Source organism: Chrysemys picta, chromosome 19, assembly GCF_011386835.1.
Source record: "Chrysemys picta bellii isolate R12L10 chromosome 19, ASM1138683v2, whole genome shotgun sequence".
NCBI classification, from domain to species: domain Eukaryota; kingdom Metazoa; phylum Chordata; order Testudines; family Emydidae; genus Chrysemys; species Chrysemys picta.
In genome coordinates this window covers 25,686,518-25,701,781 of record NC_088809.1, presented here as the reverse complement: position 1 = coordinate 25,701,781, position 15,264 = coordinate 25,686,518, and the positions used below count along the sequence as shown (strand labels likewise).

Sequence of the window (15,264 nt, the reverse complement as noted above, 5' to 3'; positions counted from 1 at the left end):
TACTGGGCTAAATGGACCATTGGTCTGACCCAGTATGGCCATTCCTATGTTCTGGAAGCCCTGTTTCTGTTTAGCTTGATATGACTGATACAGCGTTGCCAACACTTGTGGTTTTATCACAGATCTTTCCATATTTGGTGTTTTTCTCAAAGCCCCTGCTCCTGGAGTCAGGTGAACACATCAGAATCTCAACTTACTTTTACAAAAAGCAAACAAAAAAGAGCTTGTAGCCCTCAGACTTGCTGAGAAAAGCTTTAAGGGTGACCTCTCAAGGTTTGAAAACCAGAAGGAAAATGAAAAAAACCAAAGAACCCAATATTTGTTTCTAAAAGCTCATGATTGTTTGGAGCCTGACTTGTCATTTTTGAAGGCTTGAGGTTGACAGGGCAGAGGATACTACTCTTGCCAGGGAGGGGACTAACCCTTCTAAGCAGTCCTGCAATGCAGCATTCCAGGAAACCCACAGGGCTGAGCCTGTTACATATCTAACCCCAGGGGCTGGGCTGCCTGATAGCACAGCTGGAGTGCTCTGCAGCACCATGCGAGCACACTGGCTTGAGTCACTGCGCCTTCTAGGTCTCTTGGTTGCCGGGGCTGGTGGCTCTGTGGAGGCAGCATTCTCAGGTGTTTGGGGCAGAGAAGTCCTTATGTAACTGAACAGCAATCCCTATCTGACGAGGAAGGAGCGGTGGTAATGGGCTCCATGGGTGTCTTTGGAGTCAGGCTTTGTGGGTGCAGAGTTGGATTTGGGAGGAGGAAAGTTTAAAGTTCTGGGGGCTGAGAAATATGTGGGACACTTGGCCTGCACAGAGGTGGAGGAGTGACATGCGGGGGGGGGGGGGGGGGAGGAAGGGGAAGGGGTGTCCGTCCCCTCCCATCTCTAGGCATTCAGGTGTGAGGGTTATTTGCTTTGCTTGATGAAATCATGTATATGATCCTTTAGCAATTGTGTGTGCTTCAGTGCATCTGCAGCTCTGAGTGACTGCAGAATGCCCTGGGCTGCATGTGAGGAGTGTTCCGGCAGTACACTGTACAGTAACTCCTCGCTTAACGTTGGAGTTATGTTCCTGAAAAATGCGACTTTAATTGAAACGATGTTAAGTGAATCCAATTTCCCCATAAGAATTAATGTAAATGGGGGGGAGGGGAGGTTCCAGGGAAATTTTTTTCACAAGACAAAAAACTATATATTATATAGATGTACACACAGTATACGTTTTAAACAAACAATTTAATACTGTTCACAGCTATGATGATTGTGAAGCTTGGTTGAGGTGGTGAAGTTAGAGGGTGGAAGAGGGAGGGATATTTCCCAGCAAATGCCTTGCTGCTAAATGATGAACTAGCACTCAGCTGAGCCCTCAAGGGTTAACACATTGTTGTTAATGTAGCCTCTCACACAAGGCAGCATGAACACAAGGGAGGGGAGACAGCATAGCAGACGGAGACAGACACATACCTTGTGTGTGGGAGAGAGAGAGAGATGCACACTGCCCCTTTAATTAAGCTGACCCACAAGTGCATTGTCTTTTTAAGTGGATCAGGAAGTTGAGACAGCAGCTGCTGCCCCAAGCTCTCTCTGTCTCTCTCCAACCGTGTCCCCTCCCTGCTCTATATGGAGAATGGGTAAGTGGGGTGCAGGAGAAGGGGGGAGGGGGACACCTTGATATTAGCCCCCTCCTTCCCCCCTTGCACAGCAAACAGGAGTCTCTGGGAGCAGCTCCAAGGCAGAGGGCAGGAGCAGCACATGGCAGTGGGGGGAGGGACAGCTGAACTGCCAATTGATAGCCTGCTGGGCAGCTGCTGCACAGGGAACTTAGGGGAGCCGGGAGCTGATGGGGGGCTGCTGGTCCACCCTGGTTCCAAGCCCCCACCAGCTAGCTGAACAGGCTGCTCTTCCTGCAAGCAGTGGACAAAGCAGGCAGCTGCCAAACAACGTTAGAAGGGAGCATTGCACAACTTTAAACAAGCATGTTCCCTAATTGGTCAGCAACGTAACAATGAAACAATGTTAACCGGGACAACTTTAAGTGAGGAGTTACTGTACCTTTGCATGATCACATAGTGCTCTCTTGACCATCTCCTTTTCATTTAATAGCCCTGTAGGTGTGGTGCTGATTCAGCACATCTTGTTAGCTTAGCAGATTAGGGTGAGAGTCTGTTAAGCCTAAATTGTTCTCAGGCTGCTTTCTGGAGCTGTAGCCTTGAATGCAGAGCTCTGCGGGAGAAGGACCTCAGAGTCTGCACCTGAGAGAGGCTGTTCTGGGGCTGGGCTTTTCCTCCTCCGTGTGATGAACATGCATGTTCTGAATTTTGATACACCTGCCCCCTGCCCATAAGCAATACTCTTGGAAACAAAATAGGTGCTGTCAGTGACAGCTGGAGAGGCTTTTGCCCCTATAATAGCCAATGAGAGTTTGTGCTTACACTGTATGTGTGTTGGGTCTGAAAGTGCTTTACAAATATAGCACGATGAAACCTCGCCCCTATAGTAGAGATGTAGGAACAGCCAGTCTGAATCAGATCAGGGGAATGGCTACTCCAGGATCTGGCCTCGAAGGTCATGTCTTCACTCCAAAGAGGTGTGTTTTTACAGTGAGATAGCCGACATGGTGGAGAATCCTGGTGGAGAAGTCAGGGCAAGCTGTAGTTTTATCACGGTGAAGCTGGTTGAGGTGCACCCAAGGGGGAGATTAGAGTTTATCTCAGTCAGTTATATTGAGGTAAAATGTCAGTTTGCCTTGTCTTGGATTTTCACCATGTCAGCTATATCATCGTATAACACACCCTTCTGTAGTGCTTGACAGTGCCCAGCACCAGCTGCTGTAGAAGAAGGCGTAAAAACCCCCATAACAGACAATTCTGGAATCACCTGCTCATGGGAAAGGTCTTCCTAACTCCAGACTATTCATGGTTGGCTTGTAGACTGAAGCACTGGGGTTTAGAGCCCTTCTATTTTTATCCTGTCTACAGTATTTGTGAATATTCTCATTATCCACATGAATGTCAAACCCTTCCTAGGATCCTGGTAAGCTCCTGGGCTCCGATACCATGTGGCAGGGAGTTCATGGGTTCATTCTGTGTTGAGTAAAAGAAATCTTTCTTTTTGTTAGTTGTAAATTTGTTCCCTTTCAATTTCATTGCACCTCCCCTTGTTTCCATGGAGTGCGAAGGTAAATAGGAGCTTCCCTATCCATTCATTATTTCCTCTCTCTCTCTCTCATGTCTCCTCTCTGCATGAAATATTTTAACTGTCTCCTTACACTAAAGAGGAGATGGGTGAATTCGGTATCTTCCATTGTTGTGTGCAGTGTTGTAGCCGTGTTGATCCCAGGATATTCACGAGACCTTGTCTCTCTAATATGCTGGGACCAACACGGCTATAACAACTCCTCATGTTGAAGACTTTCTAGATCCCTAATTTTGGTCACCTGTCTGTGAACCATGCCCTCCTCTATTTCTGCTAAGGTTTCACTGCAATAGGATCACCAAAAGTGAACATAGCATCCATTTTCTATCCCATGTTTTGTGCGTGGAGCAGATGTTTTCATTGAGCTGTCCTCTGCTGTGTGTATGAGGACATCAAATAATTCCTTTCAGCACACTGTGTAAAGATGTAAATATCATTATTCTTATTTTACACTAGGGTAAACTTAGGCACAAAAAGCTTAAGTGACTTGACCATGAGTTGCAATGGTGATTTTCACCATGCCTTTGTGTTTGAGCATGATCTTAATATTTCTTTAAGCCTTTTAGTAACACACTAAATACAGTGTCCAGGGATTGATTCTTTCTAGGTTTTTCCTGTTCCATTAATTTAATTAATCCCCACAGCTTCTAATGGGTCAGCATTTACCTCTCGCATCACAGGAGTAACCTGTTCCCAGGCAAAGTTCAGGGGGAACCCACGTTCTGCTGACTTGAGAGAGGACCATTGGGCTAAGTGCTTAGAATGGATCAGTGAAGTTTGTAGAGAGCAGCTTGCTAATGTCTGGGTTTGTGTCTGCACAGGCTAAGGACAGCGATGATGATGATGAAGTCACCGTTAGCGTGGACCGGGATCGCTTCATGGATGAGTTCTTTGAACAGGTGAGATGTTTGTTCTCTCAGCAAAGCTCAGAGCTGTGCCGCTGGTCAGAACTAAGTGGTGCTCTCTCCCTGACCTCCCACTGGACTCTAGACACAGAATACACGGCCAGTTGATGTCACTGTTAGGATTCACAGTCATGTGTGTAGGAATTGCCAGTGGGAACGGAGTCTTTTTCTCATTGACACGAGATCTGCCAATGCTCAGACTTCAGCCTTTGCTAGCTCCTCCTAGGTCGCACTCTGGAGCATGCGCCATAAGGTTTAGGCATCAATTAGAATCATGCAGTCTTCACAGCAGAACCAATGTTGTAATGTGCAATTACAAAGCCTATGATGTAATGTGCAATTTGATCCTCCAGGTGCGTCCATCGAAACCAAAGTGACAACTTTAGCAACTGTTGGTAAATTAGAACCGATGCCTCTATGCCAGTGTGGAGGAAAGCCACTATCTTTTGGGGCAGCAGAAAGCCTCAACTCTGCAACCTTTCTTGCTTCAGTGCTTTGATTAAAGCAGAAAGGCGCTAAAACAACCCTGCATGGGACTGGTTGACTTTTTCTGTACATATCTAGCTTACAAATGGGAGGTTCTGTTCTGGCATGTGGGTGGCTGTGAGTGATGCATACAGCTTTAGAACACCTTTATCATAGTGTGTTGGGGTGTGTGAAGACATTTCTAGGCAGTCTGTCAAAAGTAGGATGTAAAACCCTATTGAAAAGTCACTCAGCGAATTGAAGGTAGAGGTATTCTAGATAGGCAGCCTAGAAAAACAGCATAATACAAACCCTGACTGCACTTCCCAAGACATCAGCAACCTTCCTTAAAGTGCAGTGTCGTGGGGAAGTGCACCTTCTCACTCACTACATCTGCTCTCCCAGTGTATTGGCCAAGTGTGTTTTCCTTAATGACTAAAAGGTTAACCCTGTGGATCCAGCAGTTATGGAGGAGCAAGCTGGTCTGCAGTTTGACTTGTGCATCTGGAGCAGAATTGTTCAGTTTCCCAGATGCAGAACCATTATTCATGATGCTAATGCATGAGCTGGGAAGCTTGGAGTCTCCTGGATCCCAAGGGAATTTTCTGGGCTGGCATGTTGAAATAACATTTTCTAACATGTAAACTGAACGGACGTGACCTAGAGTCACTGCTGTAATAAAGATGAGAACTATTCCCCTGCCCCAAACCTCCCTGCTGCCCTTTAGAGAGTCTCTTTTCACGGTATAGCCACGCCTTAAGAAGCCGATCAGGTGGTAGCCAGCTAAATGCTCCTGCAGGAAGCAGCCTGGCCCAGGTCTCCTATGACTGCTTTCAGATTGGGGAGCACTTGAGTCTAGCAACCTCTCCCCTTCCCATAGACTCGACTGTCATGAATATGCTGAACAGCTGTGTTCCTTTGGGCCATGTCTCCATAGGTGGAAGAAATTCGAGGGTTCATCGATAAAATTGCTGAGAATGTGGAGGAAGTGAAGAGGAAGCACAGTGCTATTCTTGCATCCCCCAACCCAGATGAGAGTGAGTGAGGCGTTCTCGGCTTTCTGCTCCAGCAGGCTGTGGGGTGTTGGGAACACAGGTGTGCTCCCGTGGCACATCAGGCTTGATCTGCTTTCTTGAGTGGATGGATGGGACATGTGCAAAGAATTAGATGCTGGTGTAGTGTGACAGTGGTCATGCTGGTTGTGATGTAACCAGCGGGTGGTGTAAAGTAGGAGGCTGATGAGGTGTGTGATGACCATGGAGCTGATAGAAGCCATCTGGGGAAGAGAGAGACCGGAGATGGGCTGGTCAGCTAGGAAAGGAGACTAGATGACTTGTTGGGGGCTCTTTTGGCTGGTAGGAAAGTAGATGAGGAGGAACACTGAGGGCTTCTTAAGGCTGGTGCAGAATGATTCTGTGCCTAAGGCTGGTGGATGCAGTGAGGCTGCAAAGAGCAAATGGCCCTTTTAATCCAGGTGAGTCATTTTCCTGTTCCACTCAGCTAGAAAACAAATGTAATTGTCTGGTTATTGCTGCTGAGACCCAGAGCTTGTACTCATGCCACTTCGGTATCAAATATACTAACTTACAGACACCATTGCCACCTCCAGACTGTGCCATGACTAGGAAACAGTAATGTCCTCCGGCTCTGCAAAGAGAATGAACAGGAGGGTTTGATTGAGAGAACTGGTGATATGCTGCCTGCTCGCTCCCTGGCAATAGCTCCTGGCCAGACAGGCTGCTAAAGGAGAATAAACTAATGAGGCAGGATTCTCAGTGAGTTCCCAGCACTGTGGACACAGCCTGAGAAATGATGCAATCCTTTCTGTGCCTCTAGGTTTGCAGCCTGGGTGTGTGGCCACCCACTGGAGCTGGGTCTCTGAAATGCCCGCTCTGGAGTGTAGAATGCATGGATGGAAGGACCCCCGCTTTATACCATCCTTTCTGCTCCCCTCCTGGCTAGACTACAGTTTTCATGAAGGGTGGGTGAACCAATCAGGTTTAAATAAGAATTGACCTGAACCTTATTCTGAACCGCAACCTAAGCCCTTTTAAAGGTTGCCTGAAGTTCTGTTTCTATCTGGCTATGGTGCTCATCTCTGTGGTCTCTGAGTGCAAACATTCAAGTATGTCTTTTCTCTCCTCCATCACATGCTGATCCTTAGTATAAATGAAGACTCAGTTCCTTGTAAGGTAGTTAATAGCTATTATCTCCATTTTACAGAGGGGGAAATAGAGGCCTTGGGAGGTTGAGATTTGCCTGAGGTCACAGGAGGAGCTAGTGGATTCCCCAGTCCCAAGCACTAACCACTAGATAAGAGATCACGTTAAATGCAGAGGATCTGAACTGTCAGATGCCTATCTGATCATCCCTGTTCGTGCTGTTGCTCAGTGGACAGGCTTTTATTGGTCAGTTTTTCCTGGCCTGATTTCTGGAACCTGCCCCCATGGGGGAAAAGATTTAGGAAATCTGAACCGGAAAAAACAGTCTGTGACTTTGTCTTCCCACAGGGTGAGTTAATATGGGGGCAGTTATTCAGCACAGCTTGGTGGGATTCAACTGGGCCTGCTGCCATGTGCTCCCAACAGGCCTTTCCATATGCTACTAAGGTATAGTAGGGAACACAGAAAGAAATACTCCTGTTTCAAAAAGACCCTGTTTAAACTGTACGGTTACAGCCTATGTTGCTCCCCACCGTGCTGCCCCCCGCCTTCATTTGGTATCTGATAATAGGAACATAAACCAGTGAAGAGTTTCAATTTCCAAACACTTGCCCCTGGAGGTCTCCCTCTGCTGCCCTCCAGGATTGTGAAGAGAGCCCTGGGGATGCTGGAGGACTGAGACTGGTTCTTTTTGACAGCAATTTAGCATCACATCCCTTGTCAGGAGAACGGCAGTGGGGGTGACCGCTAGGGAGAAGGCTGCTTTTCAAATGGTGGGAAGCCTTTGTCTTTGGCAGTAGAGTAACCTTTAAAGGCCAGATTGCAGTTGTTCCTGATCTGTATACTGTGCTTATGCTGTGGGTGCAACAGGACAGCTCCCCTGCTGCAAAGAGCTAATCTCAAGAGGGGACACAGGGGAGGGGAAGGATGAGGGAGAGGATGTGAGGGTTAGATGTTCATGGATTGGCTTGCCCCTCCAGTCCCCAACCTCCCTTCTTCCTTCTTTTGCTTTCATTCACTTCCTGTCCCTCTACACACTCTCTCTTCCTGCTCTGTCCTCTACACATCTTCCTCTTTGCCTCCTTTCTGGCTCTTCCATCTACAGTGTCAAGTGCTAGGACACGCGGGCCCTTAATCCCTAATTACACTGGAACAAGTATCAGGGGGGTAGCCGTGTTAGTCTGAATCTGTAAAAAGCAACAGAGGGTCCTGTGGCACCTTTAAGACTAACAGAAGTATTGGGAGCATAAGCTTTCGTGGGTAAGAACCTCACTTATTCAGTCATCTGAAGAAGTGAGGTTCTTACCCACGAAAGCTTATGCTCCCAATACTTCTGTTAGTCTTAAAGGTGCCACAGGACCCTCTGTTGCTTTTTACACTGGAACAGCTTCTCAATTAATGTTCACCAAGCCTTCAGCCTGATAATTCAATTCCTCCGTGCCTTTACATTCCTAAAACCATCTCTCACCTGTCACCTTGGCTTCTTTGTCTGAGTTTGCACCATGAGGTCCTGCAGTAATTATTTATGGGCATCTTTCTGAAAGATCGGCTGTGTTTCCACCACAAAGTGTTGGGCTCGCTGCAGGACTCCTCAGGTGGTGTTTTCTGGCCTGGGACGTGCATTAGATCAGACTAGATGTTCAGAATGGCTCCCGTTGACCTTACAGTTCATGAATCTATTTAACACACTGAGAGCTGATAGAAGGTAGGAGCTCATGGGCAGTTTACCGCATCCCAGAGTTGGAGACAGGATTTTGAAAAGTGCCCGAGAAGTTTGAGCACAACTCCCGTTGTCTTTCAATGGGACATGCTCCTGCTCCCCTCAGTGACTCTGTAATTCCTGCCCAACAGGCCCACTGGGCAGTAAAAGTAGAGCCTGTGTTTTTTCCTCTCATATCAGTGCAGTAATTTAGCATGAACTATCTTGTCAGGAGGGCTGCAGTGGGAGTTAATTAGGTGCTGGAAGCCAGGAGCCTTGCAGCAAATTACAGTGAGTTGTTAGTAAAAACCTACTGAACCATGACAGACTCTCACCTAGAAGGGTAAGTGCCAGCTTCAGTCTCAGTAGGCCAAGGCCCATTGAACTCTGCTCCTCTGCATCATTATGACCTGGAGGAGCTGTGGATGTTCGCTACATTCAGGCTTTAGGAGGGGCATGACCAGGACATTCACAAATGGATCGCTGAAATAGATGTCAGAGGGGTAGTCGTGTTAGTCTGTATCAGCAAAAACAATGAGGAGTCCTTGTGGCACCTTAGAGATTAACAAATTTATTTGGGCATAAGCTTTTGTGGGCTAAAACCTATTTCACCAGGTGCATGGAGTAAAAAATACAGTAAGACGAATATATATTATAGCACAGGAAAAGATGGGAGTTGTCTTACCAAGTGGGGGTACCCCCACTTACTCTCACCGCTCCCGTCTGTCCTCGGGAGGAGCTCTCCAACCTGCTCTTGTGAGGTGCTGCAGACGTGCAAAGGCTACTCTTCATGATTAATCCTGGTGTCCCGTTTACCTTGAGCTCAAATCTGTGTCTCAATTAGAGAGTGTCAAAGAACCAATGCTTTTCCATTCCAGTAGCAAGTTAGAGGTCAGGAGAAGATGCTGCTTTCTGCCGCTTCCATCCACTCTGCCAAAGTCTAGCCTGTTCCTTTGTGCTGTCCAGGATACTTTGCCTTGATTTTGTGCCCCCAGAAACATCTAGACCTCTTCAGACTGGGGCTAAGAAATGCAGTTGGGAAAGTGGGGCTCCCTTCTCTCTCTCCTCACTCCAGATGACAGAGCATGCAGTGTGCTGGTTCAGAGCGATCACTAACGTGCCATTCAGCACAACCCAGAGTCAGTCTGGGAGTTGCTGTGCTTTCAGGAGGCCATTGTGGTAAGTGATTACCAAAGGCTAGCAGGGGGCTGGATAGTCTCCATGTGGTAAGCATGGCAGCTGGCACTAGCTGAGCAACATTTCATTAATGTCTTCTGCTTTTTGACATGGCATCAGGCATTTTCACCCAGCAGATTGCTCCTGCCCGGAGCTTTCTAAGCAGGTACCGGAGGAACAGGGGGGAGATGCTGTTTGCAGGACAGATCAGACAGGTAAAAGGAAATTGGCTAATTATTTGTGTCAGTGGGAAGAAGACTCCAAAAGGGAATCTGGAGCCAGCTAATAATCAGCAATGAGAAACGCAGCTTTGCACTCTTCAAACAGCCTGATTTGAAAGAAAGTGATTATAGAAATTGCTTTGCTGAGCAATAAGCGATTCTGTAGCCGAGGATTATTTTGGATAGAGTTTAATTATTTATAGGGGAGTTCAGAAGCTGCTAGGTTGATATTTTATTCTGATCTCACTGAGGAGGATTTTTTGATCCTCTTGTATATTGGGGTGAATTTTGTCTCATGAATTGAGGGACTAATAGCATCAATCTCATACCTAGGCAGGCCCAGTGCATTCAGTGCACACTGTACCACTGCCAAACAGCTCATGCCTGGAGCTGCTGATCATACCTATTTGCCTTGTGATGTGAGGTTGAGACCAGCACAATGCCCTTTTACTTTCCATTTGAGTCAGAGTTCGAACCCAGGAGTCCAGAGGTGAAAGGTCTGGTGCATTTCACTACTGATCTGTCTGACCCTCCCCAGCCCTATCCCCAAGTGCTCTGCAGTCCATTAAAGATGCGTCATCAGGCTTTCTTGTAATCATGGCCTAGTAACTTGATATCAAGGACTCAGAGGTACTTCCAAACTCTGCTTGGATACATGCCAGGCACTTTATTTAAACTACAAGGAATCTGGTGGCACTTATTTAAACTGACACACTTGCTTTAATAATATACAATGGGGCCATTTAGAAATATCCATGTTAAAAGGATAGAGCAATGCGTGTGTTTGGGTGTTTTCTTTTGACCAGGCAGTATAGCTGAGCTGCAGTAGTGATCACAGCAAAGGTGAGAAGCCACCACTGTCTGAACAGGGCCAAACTCAATGGGGATTTGGGTGCATTGTTTTGACAGTGCCACGCAAAGGAACGTATTATAGTCATTATTTCCGCACAGACCTAATCACTCTAGCAGCGTGTAAAAACCCTCCTTTTGATAGGCACCCTGTTTGAGGAGGCATTTTAAAGCCAATTTATAGGGAAGTCAGTCTGCATATTTTCACAGGAAAGTAACTGAAGCCTGACTCATGTATGCATGGAGATGTGGCTATGAACCGTGCAGGGTAGTTTGCTTGCACTTTATAGCCCTAACTTTAAAAACACATCCTCTTTAAATTCTTGGGACCAAGATGCATGGACCGAGCTGCCTGGGGACCCAGGACTGAGATGACATAGAAATAACAAGAGAACAAGCAAAGAAGAAGTGGGCCATTAGGCAGTGAGGAAGAAATTAAATATAATCTAGGTATGACCTAAAAACTAAATTAATGCTTTGCCTAAGTTTTCAGTAAGGATGATGTAGAACATGGGGGCAAAGGCAGGATGGCTCATGGAAACGAGTGTTTGGAAATGGAAATTGACAAATCTGAGGTGGAGGCAAAACTCAGAGATGAATGTGCTCAAGTTGAGGGGACTGGATAATCCACACCCCAGAGCACTGAAAGAACTGGCACATGAGACTGCAAGGATTTTAATCCATCTATCAAATCAGGGATGGCATTGTATGGCTGGAGAATAGCAAAGGTAGTGTCTATATATAAGGAAGGGGGAAGAATGATCTGAGCAGCTAGAGACTCATTATTCTTACCTCAATAGTATGCAAGGCTTTAATTATTCTTTCCTTCAAAATTTGTTCTGAAGACCTGGAGGTATATGGAAAATGGGATAAAATACAACACGGGTGTACCAGAGATAGATCGTGCCAGTCTAAAGTGATAGCTTTCTTGGATAAGATAACTAATTCTCTAGAAAAGGGAAATGCGCATCTAATCTATCTGGATTTAAGTAAGGCATTTGATACAGTGCCACAAAATTATTAGTCAAGCTGGAGAATATTATGGGGATTAGTACAAAAACTGTAATGTGGATACAGAACAAGAGCGAGAACAAGGGTTGTGCTGAAAGGTGAACTATCAGGCTGGAGGGAGGTTCCTAATGGATTTTCTCAAGAGTTGGTCTTGGGACCAATGTTATTTAATATTTTCATGAATGACCTTGGGACAAAAAGCAGGAGTGTGTTAACTGTATTTGCTGATGACACAAAGTTGGTAGGCACTGTCAACCCAGAGGAGGATTGGAATATCAGACAGGAAGAATTGGATGACCTTGAGGACTGGAATAATAGAAATGGGATAAAACTGAATAGTACAAAATGCAAGTTCATGCACTTAGAGATTAATAATAAGAAATTCTGCTATAGGCTGGGGGCTCATCAGTTGGAAATCACAGAGAAGGAGAAAGACTTGGGTGTCTTAGTCGATATGACTATAGGATATGGCCATGAGCTACCAATGTGATACAGCTGCCAAAAAGGCAAATGCCATCCTAGGATGTATAGGATGTATTCACACTGGCACAGGTGTAGTGAAGGGCTACTAGGATGATTGGGGAATGGAGAGCCTATTTTATGAGAGGAGTCTGAAAGAGCTGGGCTTGTTTAGGCTAGGGCAACAAAGGCTGAGAGGGGCTCTGATTGCTCTCTGTAAATATACTGGGGTGGTAAACACCAGGGAGGGAAAGAGCTATTTAAGATAAAGACAATGTTGGCACAAGAACAAATAGGGCTAAACTGGCCAGGAATACATGTAGGCTGGAAATGAGAAGAAGGTATCTAATGACGCAGGAGTGAGGCTCTGGAACAGGCTGCCAGTAGGAGAAGTTGGAGCAAGAAACATGAATGGTTTTAAGATGGAGTTTGGTAAGTTTACGCACAGGATCATGTGACTGGGTTGCCTGTGATAGCTGAGGATTGTATACTTTCAAGCACAGCAGCCCAAGGAGCAGATGGTGAAGTGCTTAGGTGCCATGACACTGAATGGAATTTGGTTTGCTACTTCTGCCCTCCTATGGATATAGAGATTGGGTTAGGTCTCATCACTGTGAAAGGTAATTCTTTTCCTACAGTTCTCAAGGACTTCTCTTCTGGGACACTCAGCTCTGTGGTTTGTTTGAATTGCAACTGCTAATGTTATTTAGATTCTGGCCTCCTGTGGGTGTGCATCTGGCTCACTTACCTATCATGCCAGTGAATTCTTATTCCATTAGCCGGCATTTGTTTAATTTACACTGTATGGCATCTTTTGTGATCAGAACTCTAGATCAGTGGTTCTCAACCAGGGGTACATGTGCCCCTGGGGGTATGCAGAGGTCTTCCGGGGGTACATCAACTCATCTAGACATTTGCCTAGTTTTACAACAGGCAACATAAAAAGCACTAGCAAAGTCAGTACAAACTAAAATTTCATACAATGACTTGTTTATACTGCTCTATATACCATACACTGAAATGTAAGTACAATATTTATATTCCAATCATTTTATTTTAGAATTATATGATAAAAATGAGAAAGTCAGCCATTTTTCAGCACTAGTGTGCTGTGCCACTTTTGTATGTTTATGTCTGATTTTGTAAGCAAGTAGTTTTTAAGTGAGGTGAAACTTGGAGGTACACAAGATAAATCAGACTTCTGAAAGGGATACAGTAGTCTGGAAAGGTTGAGAACCACTGCTCTAGATCATAATAATGACATTCAGCTGTGACTCTCAATGTGCACTTCCAGAGCATATAGGAAAAGCGAGGGTGTCTGGCAGCTAGTTGTGTGAATGGTGCATGGGCTGGAGTGGACAGCAGCAAACTCCACAAGATGGCAGTTTGACTGCAAAGTTTGGTAACCCCACAGAGAGGCTGCTCAATTAATGGAGGTTCCCTTTGCCCAGCTTAAAAGAGATGTACAGTAGAACCTCAGAGTTATGAACACCTTGGGAATGGAGGTTGTTCGTAACTCTGAACAAAACATTCTGGTTGTTCTTTCAAAAGTTTACAGTTGAACAATGACTTAGTACAGCTTTGAAACTTTACTATGCAGAAGAAAATGCTGCTTTCCCTTTATTTTTTTAGTAGTTTATGTTTAACACAGTACTGTACTGTATTTGCTTTTTTCTCCCCTCTCTGCTGCTGCCTGATTGTGTACTTCCGGTTCCAAATGAGGTGTGTGGCTGACTAGTCAGTTCATTGTGTTCATAACTCTGAGGTTTTATTGTATTTATAATTCACTTGGCAGTTTTGTTTTTGTTAAGGTTTGTGATTTGAGTCACAAGTCCCTTGATAAATCAGTCCTTAAATTTGTTCCCTCTGACTGCTATAGCTGTTGTCACTTTTGGTGCTCAAAAGAGAATTTATTTTGTTTCAGCCTCCAGGACTCAATTCTGTCCATGTTCCCAGCAAAGAGAGTTTAGATGTTTAATGGGGAAGAGTTAATTGTATTTTGGAGCCATCGATAAGCGTGCTGAGTGATTTCTGCCATGCCTTTCCTCCATACACCAGTTTTCCTTTCAAGTTCCTCACTAAGGAGTCTCCTTTACTGCCTTTTGTAGTATAATGGATTATGTTCAGTGAGTGAATTACTCCTGGGAGCATAAATCCTCAAATCCATAGCCAGTTTCCTTCAGTCTGTCAGTTCAGTCCATCTCCAGTGGACTTCAGAATGCTTGATAAATATTTAAAACCTCTAAGTGCTTCTGGGTAACAGATAGCAAGGAACATTTCAGTTACACATAAATTTAGATCCAAGTTGCAATTCTACAGTTCATAAATCTAAATTACATGAGACTGAGACGGTGGCTTCCAGAAATCAGAATGCAGTTTGCTTGTACATTTTTCTTTGGGCTCCTTGTCTTCTGGATGGGATTTGTCTGAGACTGTTTCTGATCCAGGGAGGTAAATGGGCATCATCATGCTCTGTAAGGTACTGGGGCCATGGGTATGGTTCATTTACAGAGTAGACTGGTAGAGATCATTTTGATTAAAAAACTAGAAGGATATAAAATAAAGATGGCACATGTTAAAAGGATTAAAAGCTGGCTAAGTGATAAGTCTCAACATGTAACTGTAAATGGAGAATCATCATTGAATGGGTGTGTGTCCAGTAGGGTCGTGCAGAGTTCGGTTCTTGGCCCTATGCTATTTAACATTTTTATCAACGACCTGGAAGAAAACAAAATAATCACTGATCAAGTTTGCAGATGACTCAAAAACTGGGGGAGTGGTAAATAACGAAGAGGACAGGTCACTTATTCGGAGAGATCTGGATCGTCTGGTAAGCTGGGCCCAAGCAAATAAATATGTATTTTAATATGGCTAAATGTAGGAACAAATAGTGTAGGCCTTACTTACACAATGGGGGACTTTATCCTGGGAAGCAGTGACTCTGAAAAAGGCATGGGGGTCATCATGGATAATCAACTGCATGTGAGCTCCTGGTGCTGTGGCCAAAAGGGCTAATACGATCCTGGGATCAGAAATAGGGGAATCTTGAGTAGGAGCAGAGAAGTTATTTTGCCCATGTATTTGGCACTTTTGTGACCGTACAGTTCAAGAAGGATGTTGATAAGTT

The 15,264-nt window shown here is 45.2% G+C and overlaps 1 protein-coding gene across 5 annotated transcripts in view; it reads left to right on the top strand.

Annotated features, from left to right (window-relative positions):
- Nucleotides 1-15,264, top strand: part of STX1A (syntaxin 1A) — a 286,732-nt gene that overhangs the window by 53,275 nt on the left and 218,193 nt on the right. For 4 of the 5 annotated variants that reach the window (XR_010593798.1, XR_010593799.1, XM_065573025.1 and 1 more), the window contains exons 2-3: nt 4,012-4,089; nt 5,498-5,597. Coding sequence is in view for 3 of the 5 variants with exons in the window: in XM_065573025.1 (XP_065429097.1) it covers nt 4,012-4,089; nt 5,498-5,597 (178 nt within the window). In the remaining 2 variants the exon portion in view is untranslated. Of the gene's footprint in view, nt 1-521; nt 625-4,011; nt 4,090-5,497; nt 5,598-15,264 lie in introns of those variants that run through there. The other variant, XM_065573027.1, reaches the window with a different exon arrangement.